The 20621-nt window shown below is 37.1% G+C and overlaps 1 protein-coding gene across 1 annotated transcript in view; it reads left to right on the forward strand.

The window, feature by feature from the left end:
- Positions 1-20621, forward strand: part of FCHO2 (FCH and mu domain containing endocytic adaptor 2) — a 148747-nt gene that overhangs the window by 46048 nt on the left and 82078 nt on the right. Inside the window, 1 exon segment of the mRNA XM_020998360.1 lies at positions 14135-14239. Coding sequence (XP_020854019.1) covers positions 14135-14239 — 105 coding nt within the window.

Here is a 20621-nt window from a genome sequence, read left to right on the forward strand (position 1 = left end):
CCCCATTGCCACGCCCAAAAAATAGATGAAATTCTAGTTTTAGAAAATAGCGAGTATATTCTTCAAGGGGACCCAGAGTCCTGGAAAAAAAAAAAAGAAACACAAACTCTTATAGCAAATATGTACAATCAAGCAAAACAATGTCTGGTGCTGCATATTTAATTCATTTCTTCGCTGTCAAGAAGTGGGTAACATTCTTCATCACTGGCCCTCTGGAATTATGGTTGATCTCTGCATTGAGAGGTTTTAAGTTTTTAAAAGTTGTTTGTCTTTATAATGTTTTTATTATATAAATTGTTTTCTTGGTTCTGCTTACTTTACTCAGCATCATTTAATATGTCTTCCCAGGTTTCTCTGAACTTATCTGTGTCATCATTTCTAAGAGCACAGTAGTTTTCCATTATGTTCTTATGCTGTCTTTTATTCAGCCATTCCCAATTTGATGGGCAGGTGCTTAGTTTCCGCTTCTTTGCTATCACAAAAAGCTGCTGTAAATATTTTTGTACTTATTAGATCATTCAACTGTAAGCTTCTTGAGGGCACAGACTTTCTTTTGCTTCCTTTTTGTATCCCCAGCACTTAGTATAATGCCTGACACATAGGAGGCACTTAATAAATGCTTACGGACTGACTGACCACATATAAGACCTTTTCCTCTTTCTTGGATCTCTGGAGTATAAGTCTGGAAATGATATTGCTAGGTCAAAGGGTATACCCTATTAAGTGGTTTGGGAGGCATAGTTCCAAATCGCTTCCCAGAATGTCTTGATCAGTTCACAACTACACTAATACTGCTTCATCGTCCCTGTTTTCTTGCAGCTTCTCCAACAGTTATTTTCCTTTTCTCTGAACTTTGCCAACCTGATGGATGTGAAACCTCAGAGTTTCCTTGATTTGGATTTCTCTAATTATTTGTGATTTGGAGCATTTTTTTCATATAGCTTTTGATAGTTTGGAAGTCTTTCCTTTAGTAACTGTCTGTTCATATCCTTTGATCATTTACGAATCGGGGGATGGTACTTATTTTTATAACATTAAACTATTTCCCTACATACCTTTGAAATGAGATCTTTATTAGAGAAATTGCTGCAAATATTTTTCCCAGTTAAACCATTTGTCTTCTAATTTTAGCTGTATTGCACAAAACCTTTTAAATTTTATGTAATCAAAATTGTCCATTTTATTTTTTGCAATCTTCTCTATGATTTGTTTAATTATTAACTCTTTTCCCTGGGTAGACTTCTGAAAAGTAATTTCTTCTTTTCTCCTCCAGTTTGTTTATGCTGTCCCCCTTTATGTGTAAGCTATGTACCCATTTGAAGTTTATCTTGGTATATAATAAGAGTTATCAATTTGTACCTCATTTCTGCCAGAGTGCTTCAGGTTTTCCTACCAGTTTTTCAAATAATATTTTATTTTTTCCAATTATAGGTAAAGACAATTTTTTAGCATTTTATTTTATTTTTCCCCAGTTACATGTAAAAACAATTTTTAACATTTGTTTTAAAAACTTTTGAGTTACAAATTCTCTCCCTTCCTCCCTCCCCAACTCCCACCATTGAGAAGGCAAGCAATTCTTTGATATAGGTTATACTTTTGTAGTCATGCAAAACATCTGTAATAGTCATGTTGTGAAAGAAAAAAAAACCTCAAAGAAAATTAAGAAAATTTTAAAAATAGTGTGTTTTAATCTGTATTTAGAGACCACTTCTTTCTCTGGGGATGGATAGCATTTTTCATCATAAATCCTTCAGAGTTGTCTTGAATCATTGTATTGCTGGAAATAGCCAAGTCATTCACAGCTGATCATCTTACAATATTGCTATTACTTTGGACACAGTACATTTCACTTTGGCCCATGTGAGTCTTTCCAGGTTTTTCTGAGTGCATCCTGCTCATCATTACAATAGTATTCCATCATAATCACATACCACAGTTTGTTTAGCCATTTCCCAGTTGATGGACATCCCCTCAATTTCTAATTTTTTGCCCCCAGAAAAGAGCTGCTATAAATATTTTTGTACGTATAGGTCCTTTTCCCTTTTGCTTTTTATCTCTTTTGTGATACAGACCTAGTAGTAGTATTTCTGGGTCAAAGGGTATGCATGGTTTTATAGCCTTTTAGGCATAGTTTCAAGTTGCTCTACAGAATGATTCAATCAGTTCACAACTCCACCAACAGTGCGTTAATGTCTCATTTTTCCCACAACCCCTCCAATATTTTTCATTTATGTTTTCTGTCCTATTAGACAATTAGGTATGAGGTAGTACCTCAGAATTGTTTTAATTTGCATTTCTCCCATCAGTAGTGAGAGTATTTTTTCATATGGCTATAGATAGCTTTGATTACTTCATCTGAAAACTGATCATATTTTTTGATCATTTATCAATTGGGGAATGGTTCTTATTTTTATAAATTTGACTCAATTCTCTATATGAGAAATAAGGCCTTTAGAGAAACTTGCTTCAAAATTTTTTGCATAGTTCCTATTGCTAACTGTATTTCCCTGCATTCTATCCTTTATTCTGTTCTCTCTCCTTTCACCCTATCCCTCCTCAAAAGTGTTTTACTTCTGACTACTCCTTCCCCCCAATCTTCCCTTCCTTATTTCACTGCCTCCCCCTTCTCTTGTTCTCTTCCTCTCCTACTTTACTGTAGGGCAAGATAGATTTCTATACCCAATTTAGTGTGTATGTTTTTTCCTCTTTGAGCCAATTTTGATGAGAGTAAGATTCACTTCCCCTTACCTCCCCCTCTTCCCCTTCACTGTAAAAGATTTTTCTTGCCTCTTTTATGTGAGATAATTTACCCCATTCTACCTCTCCCTTTCTCTTTCTCCAAGTACATTCCTCTCTCACCCCTTAATTTTTCTTTTAGCTATCATCCCTTCATATTCAACTCACATTTGTATCCTCTATGTATACTCCTTCTAACTAGCCTAATAATGAGAAAGATCTTATGAATTACAAATATCATCTTCTGTAGGAATGTAAACAGTTTAAACTTATTAAGTCCCTTATGATTTCCCTTTCCTATTTACCTTTTTATGCTTCTCTTGAGTCTTGTATTTGAAAGTCAGATTTTCTATTCAGCTCTGGTCTTTTCATCAAGAAGGCTTGAAAGTCCTCTCTATCTCATTTAATGTCAATTTTTTCACCTGAAGGATGACTCAGTTTTGCTGGGCAGTTGATTCTTGATTGTAATCCTAGCTCCTTTGCCCCCTGTAATATCATATTCCGAGCCCTCTGATCCTTTAATGTAGAAGCTGCTAAATCTTGTGTTATCCTGACTATGACTCCACAGTACTTGAATTGTTTCTTTCTGGCTGCTTACAGTATTTTCTCTTTGACCTGGGAACTCTGAAATTTGACTGTAATGTTCCTGGCAGTTTTCATATTGGGATCTCTTTCAGGTAATGGGTAGATTCTTTGAATTTCTATTTTACTCTCTTGTTCTAGAATATCAGGGCAGTTTTCTTTGATAATTTCTTGAAAGATGATATCTAGGCTCATTTTTTGGTCATGGCTTTCAGGTAGTCCAGTAATTTAAAATTATCTCTCCTGGATCTATTTTCCAGGTCAGTTGTTTTTCTGATGAGATAGTTTACATTGTCTTCTATTTTTACATCCTTTTGGTTTTGTTTTATTGTTTCTTGATTTCTCATAAAGTCATTAGCTTCCATTTGCTTCATTCTAATTTTTAAGGAATTAGTTTCTTCAGTGAGCTTTTGGACTTCCTTTTCCATTTGGGCAATTCTGCTTTTTAAGGCATTCTTCTCCTAATTGGCTTTTTGGAACTCTTTTACCATTTGGTTTAGTCTGGTTTTTTAAGGAGTTATTTTCTTCAATTTTTTTTGTGTCTCTTTTAGCAAGGTGTTGACTCTTTTTTCATGATTTTCTTGTGTCACTCGTTTTTCTTTCCAATTTTTCCTTTATCTCTCTTACTTGATGTTCAAAGTACTTTTTGAGCTCTTCCATGGCCCGAGACCAATTCATGTTTTTCTTGGAGTCTTTGGATGTAGGAGCTTTGACTTTCTTGTGTTCTTCTGAGTGTGTGTTTTGATCTTCCTTGTCACCATAGTAACTTTCAGTAGTCAGTTTTTGTTGTTAACTTTCAGTAGTCAGTTTTTTGTTGTTTGCTCATTTTCCCAGCCTTTTTTAAAAAAATTTTTAACTCTGTTAAAGTAGGGCTCTGCTTCCAGGATGGAGGGCACATTGTCCCAAGCTTCAGGGGTTTTATGCATCTGTTTGCAGAGATACCTCTAGGGACCTATAGGTTTTTAGTTCTTCCAAGGTGGTATGATCTAAGGAGAGGTATTACTCCTCTCCTGGCCTGTGCTCTGCTCTGTGAGTGACCACAAGCACTCATTCTGCCCTGGAATTGTAAAGAGGGTCCACTTCACTGTGGCCACAAACTCTGCTATGGTAGTTCTCCTCCTTGCCCTGGAACTAGTTCTCCATCTTTATGGTTTTATTGTCTTTTTCTGTCTGTAACTCATTTATCTTTTCCTTTAAGTATTTAATGCAGTGCCATTCAGTGGATATATTATATATATATAATATATTATTATATATTATATAGTATCTGTGGCACCTTTCAACTAAATTTTTAACTTAATTCAGTACTCCCATTTATTTCTCTTAATAAAGTGAATTTTTGCTCTTGCCTTATCTAAGATCATGACTATTGTTTTGAGATCAGTTGAAGAATAAGAGTTTTTGTTCTGCTCCTTACTTTAAGTCTGGGTGAGTCTTTTATGTTACAAATGGGTTTGGAGTTTGGTTTATTTTGGTTTTGTTTTTGTAAATAACATTGTTACACTATGCTTTCTAATCCATTCTTCTGTTTGATGGGTGAGTTCATCCTATTCACAAATTATGGTGGTTAATTGTGTATTTCCCTTCATTTTATTCTCTTCTACTTTTTCTTCTTTTTGTTTCCAGAGAATAGTGCTTAGCATTAGACCTGTGCTTGGTAATTCTACTTCTGCTTCTGTGCTCCAGTTTTGTTTTCCTTGCCCACACTCCAAACATAGCTTCTTACTCTTTCTTTCTTTCCTTTTAAACTTTTCTTCCAGATTCCTACTCTATGCTTAGAATTTGCTTTGCTTATAACTAAACTCTCCCTGAATCTGTGCTCTTATTCCCTGATTTCTCCTCTACCTGTTCCTTCTTATTTCCCTGTTGAATTAAAAGTATTTCTATATGAAACTGTATGTGTTTGTGTAGTGTGTAGTGTTCTGCCTTCCTTCCTTTGACCAATTCAGATGAAAGTGATGCTCATATCCTCTACCTCTTTCTTGCATATATGAACTTTTATGTGCCCAGCCTAATTATTTGAGACAGTTAAGTTCCCTCTAGGGCAGCTAGGTGGCATGGTGGATAGAGTGCAGGGACTAGAGTTAGGAAGACTCATCTCTTGAGTTCACATATGGCCTTAGATACTTACTAGCAGTGTGACCCTGGGCAAGTCACTTAACCCTGTTTGTCTCAATGTCCTCATCTATAAAATGAGCTGGAGAAGGAAATGGCAAACTACTCCAGTATCTTTTCCAAGAAAACCTAAAATGAGTCATGAATAGTGAGACATGACTGAAAATGACTGAAAAACAAGTACCCCCCTCACCCTATATCAACTTTTCTTCCCTTGTGTATCTTTTTGCCCTCAATTTCTTTACTTCTTAAAGATCATTAAAACAACAAAATTACTCCCAGGCCAGGCCCTCTCTTAACTCATTCCCTCTGTTTCCAGATGACATTAGTATTCTGAGGGGACACATATAATTTCTTCCCAACCCTAATTAAAATGTAAATATTTTATTATCATAAAGTTCCTTCAATTTCTCACTTGTATTTGAAATACCTTTTATGTTTCCCTTGATTCTTGTGTTTGTCCTAGAAATGCATGTGGCGAACAAGTTTTATAGGATGTACATACAAGTGCATGGTTAAAATCTGGGTAATAGACATTCTTCAAACACTCACTTTTTCCTCCATGTATGGACAAGCAAAATTCCTTTGAGTGATTATAGATCTCTTTTCAGGAGGCTCTGTTGAGTTCTGGGACATGATACAGTCAGCACAGTGTGCTTCATCTGGAGGGTCTTGCCATCCATAGAAGTTCTCTTTTCAACTTGGACTCAGCTTTGGATCTCCTGCATCAAAATAGCAAACAACTTTTGCAAACGTACCCCTTTCTCTTTCAGGCATGACCTGATAAACACAAGACTAATATGGTTGTTTCTGCAGTTTTATCTTTCAAGGAACCTTGAAAGACTTTGATATATGAATGGTACATATCTTGCATAAAAGGGTCTGTAAGATGATACAAATACTTTTCGTAATCAACGAATGGTAAGCACAGTGAGATCTTATCTTCCTCACAGTTGTCAAATGGTGAAAATGTGGTCCATTGTTAAATAAAAGTAGTAAAAACATTCTTGTTCCCTACTGATAGCCTCATTGAGGATGCTCTTGATTTGTGTATAGGTGATTCTCATAAAGATTTTTTATAGATGGAAGAGTAGACATAAAGGTTAACAATTACTAGTGTTCTCTCAGTTGTCTTTTTTGGGGGTATTTGTCAGGTCTGAAAATTTTCCCCTACCTTTGATATCATCCTTTGCTGATACCTCGTATATTGGTTGTTTAATTCCTTCTCAGTTGTATCACCTCCAGTATAGTTCTCTTCCATGTAAAATTTGTCCAATGTCACTACTTTCCCTATCTTTATTCTCTTTAGTGCCTCTTTTAAAAGCATCTGCAACTGTGATGGTAGGGCACCAGTCATACTTTTGATAGAGGAAACAGTTTGTGAAAATATTTTTTTGCAAATCTTTTCCATTTTTCTTCTGTTTGTAGTCCTTCCATTTTTATTCTTGAATTCCCTTAGAATAACTTTGATTAGTTGGATATCTTTCCAGGCTTTCTTTAAACTAATTTTAACCTCGTTGCTTTTCTCCATCTTATGAAACAATATTGCACATAATCATCAGCTTTCTTTGTAAATTTTACAAACCATTTGTATTCTAACCTAGTGATAGCGGGTCTCTTTGTCCATTTGACTAGTAAGTCAGATGTTTGTTGACTAGAATACCTTTTTGGACTCTCAGTTTTCTTATTGTGGTAGTTAATTCATATTGATTAAACTTCTCATAAAATTGTTTTAAAATTTGTTGATGTTATTTCTATTGTCCATTTCCTATTTTTGATTTTCAATTAGTTGTAATATTTTAGGTTAATTTGTTTCAGTTGTAAGCCATATATTTTCTTCATTATTATAATTTCTTTTGTCTTTTATTAATTCTGATCTCTGTGGTCTGGCTGTGGTCTGAAAAGTTGACTTGGAGAGAAGTCCCACTTCAATAACAAATTTTTTCCTGTCTTTTAAAACATAATCTCTTTCATTCTTTTTGGTGTTACTTGGTGCTTTCCCTGCCAGGCATCTCCCAATTTAAAAAAAAAAATTCCAATATATTCATGATACAGAGGGCTATTGAGGGATTTTTTTCCCCTCCAATGGAGGCTTGAAGATAGAAAAGAGCATTTGGAATAGTGGTTGAGGATAATGAAATAGAATAAATTAACGAAGAATTAAAGGAGTTCCATGAAGCAGTGAGGGCCTGGTTGAAATTAAATGCCATAACTTTATTGTAGACCTATTTAAGTGTGGTTATGTTGTTTGTTTTAAAAAGCTTTTTAATTTTAATTTAATTTAATTTTTATTTTTAGGCAATTGGGATTAAGTGACTTGCCCATCAGGTCCTCCTGACTTCAGGGCCGGTGCTCTATCCACTGCACCATCTAGCTACCCCTGTTTTAAAAAACTTTAAAAAATTTGTTTTATTCTGAACTTAGACACTCCAAAAGATGACCATTTCCATAAACGAAGCAACACAAAAAGAGGGTTTTATATGAGACTATTAATCTCCATTATTTTACTGCTTTTTAAAAAAGTATGCAGTAAAATTCAAGCATTATTTTCACAACTGTCCTTACTGCACTTCCTTTTCAACTTCCTTCTGCTCTCTGAATATTTTTGGAAGTGTTTATAACCTTCTATTTTTGTGGCATGACTATTGCCAACCCTTTTCTGCCCCAACCCCATTTCAAACCAGAAAAAAGGGACATTAAACAAGTAAACATAGTGAAACAAAACTAATCCATATAGTGGCCATGTCCAAAAATGTATGTTCCTGTTAAAATAATTATTTTTAATTTTGAGTTTAAAGAACAAAAGACCATTTCCACATACACAGCAGAATACAAAGAGAAGATTGTATATGAAACTATGAATCCCCATTAAAAAATGTATTTCCCTTTCTGTCTGCATTTTGATTATCTGTCCATTCTATAAGGAGAAACATGTTTCATAGGTTCTTAGAGATGTGATTGGCCATTGTTCTGATCAGAATTCTTAAGTCTTTAAAAGTTGTGTTTCTTTTACAGTATTGTTGTCCTTGCATAAATTGTTCTCCCAGTTCTTCTCACTTTATTCTACTTCAGTTTATACTTCCCAGAATTCTTTGAATCATCTCTTTAATAATTTATCACACAATAATATTCCATTATATTAGTATACTCTGATTTATTAATCCATTCCACAATTGATGAGGGTGCCTTCTTAGATTCTAGTGCTTTTCCTGCCCTGCCTTGCCCTTCAGGATAAGGAAGTTTTGTTTTGCTTTTGACTTCTTTTCTCTGGTATTATCCTCCCTCTTAATCCAACTCCTTTCTCCATCTCAACTTGTTTCCCTGTTGTATTTGATATATTTCTACACAAACAAAATGTGTGTGAGTTCACTTCTTTGTCTGGGTCAGAAAAGAACAAGATTTGTCAGTTGCTTGGATTCCTCACATTCCATTTTTGCATATTCTTCATCATACCCCAATTATGAGAAATAGCAAGTTTTCCCCTCTTCTTCCTAGAAAGGAATAGAGTAATCCTTTTACATTTTATTTTGTTTTTTTTTTTCCCCTCTAAACCCTAAGAACAGATCTAGGCCCCTCCCACATCCTCTGTTTTTCTTATTTAACTTCCTTAATATGTTTTGAAGATGCTACGGTTCTGAAGTTACAATTGTTTCTTCTCCCATATTAGAACATTAACATTACTTCATCATATAGCCTCTTCTAGTTGCTCAGATAATTCTAGGTTTCTCTTGCCTCTTGTTTGTATTTCAGTATTCCCTAGTCTTTTTACCAGCAGCGCTGAAAAGTGCCCACTTCTGTTAAAAATCCATTCCCTCCCCTCCTGCCCGCCCCCCAGTAGAATTACACTCAGCTCTGCTAGGTAAGTTCTTCTTGGTTGTAAACTCCTTTGCTTTTGGAATATCACGTTACAGTGTCTCCCCTCATTTGTAGTAGAAGTGGCCAGGTTTGTTTGCTCCTGATTCCTCTTCCTTGGTACTTGAACTGCTTCTTTCTGGATGCTTGTAGCATTTTTCTTTGACATGGGAGTTGTGGATTTTGACTATAACTTTCCTGATATTCCTCCCTTCTCTCCCCAAACCAAGAGGTGGTTGGTGATTGATGGGTTCTTTTTTTTTTGACTAGGCAGTGGGGTTAAGTGACTTGCTCAAAGTGTCTGAGGTCACATTTGAACTCAGGTCCTCCTGACTCCGGGGCCAGTGCTCTATCCACTGCACCACCTAGCTGCCCCTGGGTATGTGTGTGTGTGTGTGTGTCCGTCCCCGTGTCCGTCCTTGTCCATGTGTGTCCATGTATATGCACATGTGCCTGTGCATGTATTGTATTGTCTGTGTGATTTCTTGAAATACAGTGTCCAGGCTTTTTTAAAAAATGTTTTGATTGGCTCTTAAATTATCTTTCTTTAACCTGTTTTCCAGATTGGTTGTTTGATAGCAGATATTCTTACATTGTCTTCTATTTAAAAAAATTTTTTTTTCTTAATACCTCTGTCTCAGTGAGTCAGTGATTTATGTTTGGTCTGTTCTAGTTTTCAGGCAGTCTGTTATTTGGATAAGGTTTAACAATTTCTGTTCTAAGCTATTCTCCTTCCAGTTCTTTCTTCTAAACATTTTTTTTCAACTCTTGTTTTATTTCTTCTAGGTAGTCATGTAGACCTTGTGAAAAATCCATTTTTTTTCCCTATGATTTCTCTTTGTAGTTGTTACTCTTTCCTTTGGGGGGCTTTGAGATCTACAATTTTTTCATACTGGTCTGTGTCTTCAGTTTACTTCTGAATTGGTGCTTTGTGCTAGGGCCAGGCTTGACCCCTTCCTCTCTTTTTGGGTAGGGTGGTTGGCCCTGCTTTGTCTCTCCCTGGGTCCCCTGGTTTTCTGTGCTGACCTCTACCTTCCTGGGTCAGGCATCTCCGAGTCTTTAATGTTCATAGTACTGGATCTCCAGACAGTGTGAGGGGAGTCCTTGGAGTCCCTGTGTGTGGAATGTCATGGGCTGGTCAGTGCTGTACTGGGCTGGTCACTGCTTCCTCACAAGGCTTCCAAGGACATCACCCTTGGCTTTTCTGACTATGGTGGGGCTTTCTTAGAGGAGCTATCACTTTTACTAGTCCCAGTCACAGAGCCACGGGCCACTCTTGTCTCTGCTCACACTGAGAAACTGTGAGCTTGTTTGCTTGCACCTGTACTGAGTTTGCTGTTAGCCCTCTTTCCTGTCGCTCATTGTCAGACTCTGGCTGAGATGGAAGAAATCATTTTAGTCTGGTAGGATTTTCAAGTTTTTGCTAGAGTAGGTATGTGGAAGCTGGGCGGTCGGCCTGCTGCCTTCAGACAGCTGATTTCTGGAAGTTGGACCAATTCAGTTCTGCCAACAGTGTCTTACTCTGCCTCACTTTCAGTAGCACCCTCCAGTACTTACAGTTTTTTCTTTTGCTATCTTTGCCAACCTGATGGCTATGAAGAAAAACTGAGAATTTAGATTTGCATTTTTCTTAATTATTTTGAGGATTCTTTCTAATGATGATTTATAGTTTATATTCCTTCTTTAAAAAACTACCTGCCAGGGGGCAGCTACATGGCAGAATAGATAGAGCCCTGGCCCTGGAGTCAGGAGTACCTGAGTTCAAATCTGGTCTCAGACCAGATATTCAACACTTACTAGCTGTGTGACCCTGGGCAAGTCACTGAACCCCAATTGCCTTGCCAAAAAAACCCAAAACCAAAAGCAAACAAAAAAAACCAAACTGCCTGCCACATATTTTAATCCACTTTTCTGCTGACTGGGGAGAGCTCACTACGTATAGTCATAACTTGCTGCCTCACTTCCTTTCTATCATGGTTCTCAGGCCTACCACTCATGCCGATACATCTTCCCAACTAAACCTCTAGGGACCACGCTAATTAGTGAGATCTTAGTTACATATATCTAGCCCCAGATATCTGCCATCATCAGCTTCATGTTATACTCTTGCTTGTATTTTTCCCTCCCCCTCCTTCTTGTGCTGGGAGTAGTAATAAAATCAATTATTATTCTTGATTCTGGAAAGGGCAAATCATATGAGTGCCTTGTGGATCCACTCACCATCCCTGTAACTTCATCCTTCCCTGGATACCACTCCCCTATGTGTATTGTACCCTTATTAGGATGTAAGTTTTTTGAGGGCAAGCATTGTCTCATTTTTGTTATTGTATCACTGCTCAGCACAGTGCCTCTGTCATATAGTAAGTGCTTTTTCATTCAATCATTCATTCATTCATTCATGCTTTAGAAGTTGTTCTTGTTCTCAGATGTTTGTATCATCCCTCACGGCCATCATCTGGGGAAGTGGCTCTTGTGGAGAAAAGGCCATTTCTACCAACTTCCCACCAACTAGCACTCACAGGCAGGCAAGCCAGCCTGGCTGAAGTAGCAAAGCCCCGTAAGAGAGAGACAGGAGGTAACGCGAGCTAGGCAACACCTTCATCACTGTATTCCCTCAGACCCTGATGGAAACAGCCCAGAACTCTGAGCCCAAGAGTCTTGGGAACCTAAACCACCAGAACTGTTTCTAGTCCAGCCATCATTATGAGCAGAAGTCATTGTGGAGAAAGGCTCCTTCCTTGTCATCACCAGCAACAACTGCTAACCAACTGTCACCATAGTCAGATAAATACAGGAGCCCTGGGAACAGCAGGACCCACCAGCCTGTTTGGTCCTGCTTTTAGACCAGTCCTCACTGTCATCATTTGGAGAAGAAACTGCTGTGGAGAAGGGGTCAGCTCTATCAAACACCTGCCACTCAAACCAACTTGGCTGAAGTGGAAAAGCACCTGGGGAGAGAATTAGGAGGCAGTATGTGCCAGAAAAGTCAGCCTCCCTTCCTTCTCCCATTCTACTACCTTGGCCCATATCATCTCCTTTCAGACCCTGATGGAGACAGTCCAGGATTGTAAACCCAAGAAAGTGCTTTGGGAATGACACTCCCCTAGCCACCATCTTCAGAAGATTCATCATCTGTGTGGAGTTGCCCCTGCAGGTGCTGCAGCCATAGCTCCTGAAGACCCAGGAAGGAAAGTTCTTGTTACCAAAGTCCTTGGCACTGTCATATGGCTTAATATCAGAAACTGATAAGATTTTATCAGTGGATGTGACTTTAGTGAAGAGATATTAAGTTCTCCTCTGCTGGTGCACTATAAGGACCTTTATATCTGATCTGCAGCCAAAACCTGCCTCATATGTTGTCTCCCTTGGTAGAACGTGAGCTCCTTAAGGGCAAGGGCTAATATGCGTTTCTGTTTGTGTCCCAGAGTTTAACACTGTTTGTTCATTCGTTCATTAGTTCCTTATGTGTTTTGTATATCAAACCTTTATTAGAGATATTTGCGCTGAAGATATTTATTCCAAGTAAATATTGTCCTATTATTTTATCTATTGATTTTGCTTATGCAAAAGTTTCTAAATTTAGTGAATAGAATTGTAGAATTGTCTGTTTTATCTTTTGTGACCACCTTTATAAGGGCCACCTCTTCACAGGGGAGCAAAGGAGGAGAATGAAGATGACATAGAAGGTTTTTGAGGTGTGGGTGAGACAAAAGTGTTACTTCTGGCTGATGGTGTCAGTTTTCTTAGAGCTCTCAATCTTTTGCCAGGATGGAGAGTTATAATAAAGATAACAAACATAAACACTATAGAAATATGAAACTGGAATTTATTGATTATTTGAATTTAGGGAGAGATCATCAACATAATTCTTAAATAATGGAGTTTATGATCAGGTATTGCTTTAGTGCTTTCATAAGGGTTCATGATTGTAAAAATTGATACAGAAGTAAGTCAGAACCTACTGAATAAAGCAGAAGGCAAAAAGAAAAAATGGATAGTTGTCTTATATTTTTATTGTTGTTTGTGGAAATTCCTTTCCTTCTCTGGTTTGTTACTGTAACTCCATGTGGAGTATAGAGGGAGAATGAGTAGAGAATTAGTTCAGCAAATTTTAACATTCTGTGACTGTAGTAAGAGCTCTGAAGATTAAAAGGAATATGGAATAGTATGCCTTCAAGATGCTTACCATCTCCTAAAGGAAAGGGAGAACTTTCTGGAATTTAGGAAGTAGGAAATAGAGGAAGATAAAGTTATGTTTGAGAGAGGTTTTCTGAAGAATGTGAAATGAAGAGATGTTTTAACAATGGGGATGGTTGAAATCATTAAAACTTTAGGCCTTTTGACTTTTTAACTTTGAGTTCATGTTTGAAATGTAAATTTTCAAAGGTGGGGGGTGTCTCTGAGTTTTTAGTGATTTCCCTAAGTGTATGACATGCTAGTAGAGGATTTAAATAATCTGCAGTGGACCACCATATTCTTGGACAGCAAAGCTTATTTTATATTATCATAAAATGATGCCATTAGTTACTCAGAAAAATTAAATAATACTGTATTTGACTTTCAAAGTATTCTCCATCCTTTAAAGGTGAAAGAATGAGTAGACTCAACTAATTCAAAGATAATGAATGCTTTAACTTTTGAGTGATTGACATTCACAAAAAGGAAGAAAAAATAGATATCTTAAAGCAGTTTTGATAGAGTAATGGTACAGTATTTAAATTTGCTATGTATGACTACACTATATCACCTCTTCAGAAATCTCTTTGAATTTGTTTTATTTCATATGAACACATACAAAAAGAAGAATAAATGATTATTTTGTGTTTTTTTTTTTTGGTTGTTGTTACAGGCGGCTATTAAATCTAAGAAAGCTACAGATACCTATAAGCTGTATGTGGAAAAGTATGCAACAGCCAAATCTGATTTTGAACAGAAAATGACAGAAACGGCACAGGTTGGTGTTTATGAAATAAGGACATATTTCACTTAAAAAGAAAAAAAAGCAACAACTCCAGAATCTTCTTTACACTAAGCAGAGAGAAGAGGTGCTTTGTTAATTTATTGAAAACCTAATTTAGGGGCCAGTTCTGCTAACCATACAACTAACAGGAAAAGAAATTTAAGTTGTCAGTGAATGAAGCTGAAATTGTGTTTTCATAGTTCTTGCTAGAAAAAAATCCCTAAGTATAAAAATTTTCCTTTTGTTCAACATAGGTTTCTCAGCCTCCGATTTAATTGATTTAGTGAACTCTCAACGAAGAAACTTCTTCTAACAGTGCACATTTTCACCTGCTTTCTAACTTACAGTAAAGATTTTTGAGGAGGGAGGAAGGAAGAAAGGAAAAAAGCATTTAAGTGCCTATGTTTCTGAGGCACAGATTTAGTTGGTGTCATGGAACTCCCAGTGAGGAAACTCCCTCTACCAATACAAATGAGCAACTACTTTGCAACTTAATAGTCTTAAAGAGGTCCCTGGAAGTAAGCATTTATTAAGCACCTACAATGTGCCAGGCAGTGTGCTGGCACTTTACAAATATTCTTATTTGATCTTCACAACAACCTTGGGAGGTAGGTGCTATTATTATCCCCATTTTACAGTTGAGGAGACTGAGGCAAACAGGTTAAATGACTTGCCATGGGTCACATAGCAACAACTACTAACCCACTGCTTGCCAACAGTCAGATAAACACAGCAACCCTAAGGGAGGCAGAACCATCAGATCATTGTTGCAGCTTCTAAACCAGTCCTCACTGCCATCCAGAGAAAGAAGTATCATATTTGAGCTCAGGTCTTTGTGACTCTTGGTCTAGTACTTTATACACTGTACTGCCCAGCTGCCTCTAGACCAGCTACCTCCTGGGATAATAAGAGATTAAGTAACTTGTTCATTCACTAAGCCAGTATATGTCAGAGGAGGGACTGGAACCCAGGATTTCTGAGTCAGAGGACAGCTCTTTATCCTTTATACCACAAAGATAAAAATATTACAGTACCTTTCTTATTATTCTTAATGTTTTGCAGAGTTTTGGATTTTTTTTTGCAGACTTAATGGATTTGAGACTTTTATATGTATTAAGAAATAAGAATTAGTTTATCTACTTTTCTTTTTTTAAAATTTTATTAATTTATTTTGATTTATCAACAATCACTTCCATATGCTTTTGAGTTTAAAATTTTTCTCCCCCTTCCTCCTCACCACCCTTCCCAGGATGGTGCACAATCTGATATAGGCTATACATTTACATTCCTATTAAACATATTTTCACATTAGTGAAGTTGTAAGTAAAAATTAAAACCAATAGGAGGAACCATCAGGAAGAGGAAACAAAACTCAACAGAGGAGAGAAAAAAAAAAGATAGTGATTCAACTTTCATAGTTATGATTACTGTCTGTGTCTTTTTCTCCATCCTTTCCCCCCCTCCCGTTTATGCTTTTCTTTCTCCTCTCTCCCTCCCCCCCACTTTGTTTTTGACCACCTCCTTCAGTCTCTCCTCCCTTCTATTATCCCCCTCCCCCCTCTTCCCCTTCGCCCACACTACTGTCTTCCCTCCCTTCCATCCCCCCTCCCTTTTCTTTCCCCTTTTCCCTCCTACTGCCCTTAGGACAAGTTAGATTTCCATACCTAACTGATTATGTTATTCCCTTCTCGAGCCAAAACTGATGAGAGCAAGGTTCAAACAATGCTCACCCCCTCCCTTCTTTCCCTCTGCTGTAATAGGATTTTCTGTCTTTTCCTGTAATGTAATTTACCCATGTCTGCCTCCTCCTTTCTCAGTACATTTTCTAAGATCAGACTAATCCACTTACTTGGATCTATTTAACCCACTTGATTAGATTTTTTTTTATCATTACATCAAAGTCAACTAATATCCACCCTCTTTATATATACTACTTTAACATGGTGTAATAACAATACAGTTCTCAGAGTTGCAAGTGTCATCTTCCCTTGTAGGGATATAAGCAGTCTGCCCTTATTAATGACATATTGTATCTTTCTGTCCCATTTACCTTTTTATGTCTTTTTTGAATATTATACTTGAAGATCAAATTTTTTTGTTGAGCTCTGGTCTTTTCATCAGGAAGGTTTGGAAGTCTCCTATTTCGTTGAATATCCATCTCCTCCCTTGAAAAATGATGCTCATTTTTGCTGAGTAGTTGATCCTTGGCTGCAATCCAAGCTCCTTTGCCTTTTGGAATATCATGTTCCACGCCCTGCAGTCTTTTAATGTGAAAGCTGCAAGGTCCTGTGTAATCCTGACTGTGGTTCCATGATATTTAAATTGTTTCTTTCTGGCTACTTGCAGCACCTTCTCTTTCATCTGGTAATTTTGGAATTTTGCTGTTACATTCCTTGGCATCAATTTGGGATCTCTTTCAGGTGGTGAACCTGTGTATTCTTTCTGTGGTTATTTTACCTTCTGGTTCTGGGACTTCAGGGCAGTTTTCCTTTATGATTTCCTGAAAGATACTGTCCAGGCTCTTTTTTTCATCATGATTTTCAGGTAGTCCAGTGATTTTTAAATTGCCTGTCCTGGATCGATTTTCCAGGTTGGTTGTTTTACCGATGAGGTATTTTATGTTTTCATCCATTTTTTCATTTTTTTGTTTCTGTTTGACTGATTCTTGCTTTCTCATAGAGTCATTAGTTTCCATTTGTCCAATTCTAGTTTTTAACAGATTGTTTTCTTCTGTTAGTTTTTGTACTTCCTTCTTCAGTTGGCCAATTGTATTTTTAAGGGATTTGTTTTCTTCAGTGTACTTTTTTTCCAGTTTGCCAATTGTGTTTTTTAGGAACTTGTTTTCTTCAGTGTACTTTTTTTCCAATTGGCCAATTGTATTTTTTAAGGACTCTTCTACCTCTCTCATTAGACTTTCAAAATCCTTCTTGAGCTGTTCTAAGAAGGCTTTTTGGGCTTCAGGCCAGTTCATATTCCCTTTTGATGTTACAGATGTGGGTTTGTTGACAGTGTTGTGCTCTTCAGGATTTCTGTCTTGATCTCTACTCTTCTTGTAATATGAATCTAGAGTACATTTCTTTTTACTCATAGTTTCTTTATTCCTTGGCCTTTAAAGAGATTGAGCTCTCCTGCTGGAGAACAGAGGGCACTGACCCAAGCTTCTTGTGTTGGGAGCCTAGGTCTTGGTCATTAGCTTTGTGTTCTGGGACCTGTTATGTTGGCAATTGGAGGCTGTAGGGTTTTGGCAGCTTACCTCGTGTTGGGCTGGAATCAGCAAGGCTAGAGCTTTTAGGCAATTCTAGGTTGCCTGCTTTTCCTTTTCTTTAGCTTTCTTCAGCTTCTTTTAGATGGGTGCTGCATGGTGTTTATCTGCCTGGGGCCCCTTGCAATGCTGCCTCCCTCATTTCTGCTAATGCACTGGGAGATTCCTTTGTGGTAGAGTACTGAGGCACCTGGTGGTTTTCTGAGCTGGTTTCCACTGGTTCTCCCGCCCTCACTGAGGCACTTGGAGGCGCGCAGGTGTTGGTGTTTGCCGGTTCTACCACCTGGCTTCAGGATCTCCTCCTGGTTGACAGTTGGGCTGTAGGGTTCTGACAGCTTACCTGGTGTTGGGTTGGAATCAGCAGGGCTGGGACTTTAAGAAGACTCTGTGTTGCTTTCTTCAGCTCCTTTCCCCTACTTTTCTAAAGATATATTTTTGTACAGTTTTGAAAATAACCAGTTGCCCAAATATGTTGTGAGTTCAAAAGGTTTTTTATGCAAGTGTCTGAACTCCTCGGTGTAGTAAATTTTTTACTTCTGAAGACTTTTGAAAGCCTTTTTTGTAAAAGAATAGGAAATTTTCTTTTTAAAATTAATTTATTTTTAGTTTTCAACATTCACTTCCATAAGATTTTGAATTCTTATTTTCTCCCTATCTCTCCCCTCCCCCCACGCCAAGACGGCATGTAAATTGATATAGGCTCAACATATACATTCATATTAAATCTATTTTCACATTAGTCATTTTGTAAAGAAGAATTAGAACCAATGGAAGAAACCATGAAAAAGAAGAAACAAAAAAAAGAGGTAGCAAATAATATGCTTTGATCTGCATTTAGACTCCATAGTTCTTTTTCTGGATGTGGACAGCATTTTCCATCATGAGTCTTTTGGAGTTGTCTTAGATCTTTGCATTTCTAAGAAGAGATAAGTCTATGAAAGTTAGTCATTGCATAATGTGACTGTTACTGTGTACATTGTTCTCCTGGTTCTGCTCACTCCACTCAGCATCAGTTCATATAAGTCTTTCCAGGTTTTTCTGAAGTGTGCCTTCTCATCATTTCTTTTTCTGTTTTTTTTTTTTTTTGGCTTTTTGGTGAGGCACTTGGGTTAAGTGACTTGCTCAGGGTCACACAGCTCATAAGTGTCAAGTGTCTGAGGCCAGATTTGAACTCAGGTCTTCCTGACTTCAAGGCTGGAGCTCTATCCACTGTGCCACCTAGCTGCCCCCTGCTCATCATTTCTTGTAGCACAATAGTATTCCATTCTACTCATATACCACAACTTGTTCAGCTATTCTCCAACTGATGGGTCTTCCCTCAATTTCTAATTCTTTGCCACCACAAAAGGAGCTGCTATAAATATTTTTGTACATGTGGGTCCTTTTCCCATTTTATGATCTCTTTGGGATACAGACCTAGAAGTGGTATTGCTGGATTAAAAGGTATGTGCAGTTTTATAGCCCTTTGTTTATAGTTCCAAATTGCTCTCCAAAATGGTTGTATCAGTTCACAGCTCCACCAACAATGCATTAGTGTTCCAATTTTCCCACATCTGCAGAAGAATAGGATTCAGGGGAAGTGCTTGTCCTCTTAGAATCTGACATGCTAGATAACAGACTAGGTGAAAAAGTATCACTCGCACATTTATTTATTTATTTATTTTTATTTATTTATTTATTTGATCCTACTTTAGTCCGTTAAGCAAATGAACAAGTGCTTCCTCATGGATTTCATGCAGTCAGTGGTGGATATACATACAGCTCTATGTGATCCTATACTAGCTTACATTTTTTCCTACTTGACTAGTTCAGCTAGTTTAAACATTGCTAATGTCTGGGTAACTCTCAGGGAAATTCTTATCAGCATATTAAAAAGCTTATGTATCTCTAGAAAGTTAGCACAGATCTTTTTTCATATGAAATTTTTATTAAATAAGTGTGTATTTGTGCATTTAATTAAAAAATCTAAATATACTCATCTGTGTTAAATTTCAGCTTAGTCAACTTACATCAATAGCCTATTGATGTAATTTTACATTTTAATTCTGTCACCCAGAGTTTTGGTCATTCCTTCTAGATTTATGTCATATTCAAATTTAATAATGCTGCTTACTGTCTGTGTCTTTATCTAGGTCACTGATTAAAAAAAAATTGAAAAAGATAGCAAAAACTTTAGTACATCTCCAACAATCTCCCCTTAAATTAATTTCTGACCATTAACTAGCAGTGTTGGCACACAAGTGTTCAGTTAATTATGAATTCCACCTAACTTACTGTAATTTAGCTATCATTTCTCTGTATTGTCAATAAAGATGTCATGAGAGACTTTGTCGTACTTTTTTGACAGATTAAAATTCATACCTTTATTAAGTTTCTGCAGTGTGCAAAACAGCACTGTCCTGGTTGCTGGGAGAGAAACAAAGTTTAGATAAGATATGGTTCCAGATTTCATGGAACATAAACTTTTGTAGAGAATAAAGTACAAATACAAGGTGTAGCATGGAACGTTACTGCTAATGACAAGTAAATTCCAGGGAGGATGGTTATTACTGATTAGGGGCATCAATCAAGGAAGTATTCATGTAGAAGATAGCATTTTAATGAGATAAGCACGCACCCAGGATGAAAATATGAGGAGAGAACATTCTAGCTTTAAGGAACGTTTTGAGCTATCATGGTGTGGAAAGCATAGGACATATTCAGAAAACAGTAGTTTATTTGGTTAAAGCTTAGAGTAAGTGGAAGAGAATAGTGTGAATAACACTGGAAAGATAAGTGAACATCAGAATATAGAAGGCCTGAACTGGCTTAAGACAAATGAGTTTGAATTTTAACCAGCATAGACAATAGAGAGCCACTCAAGATTTGATTTCTCTGCAGAGGAGTGATAAATGGCTGAATGTGTGCTTAAAATATTCTGCATCAGGGGCATTCTCTTTATCAGCCTTCCAGTAACTAAGGAAATACCGTCTGTGTGATCTGATTCTTAGTGATTAATCTTAATGATTGCTGTTTTCTTTTAAAGGTCTTTTCAAGTGATCTCTGTCCTAGAATTTTGCTGGGGAATTAGCATCAAATTTGCCATGTGGTAGTTCCTAGATTCTGCCTCTTTTT

The sequence above is a fragment of the Phascolarctos cinereus genome, unplaced genomic scaffold, assembly GCF_003287225.1.
Source record: "Phascolarctos cinereus isolate Bilbo 61053 unplaced genomic scaffold, phaCin_HiC Scaffold_4;HRSCAF=312, whole genome shotgun sequence".
In the NCBI taxonomy this organism is placed as follows: Eukaryota; Metazoa; Chordata; class Mammalia; order Diprotodontia; family Phascolarctidae; genus Phascolarctos; species Phascolarctos cinereus.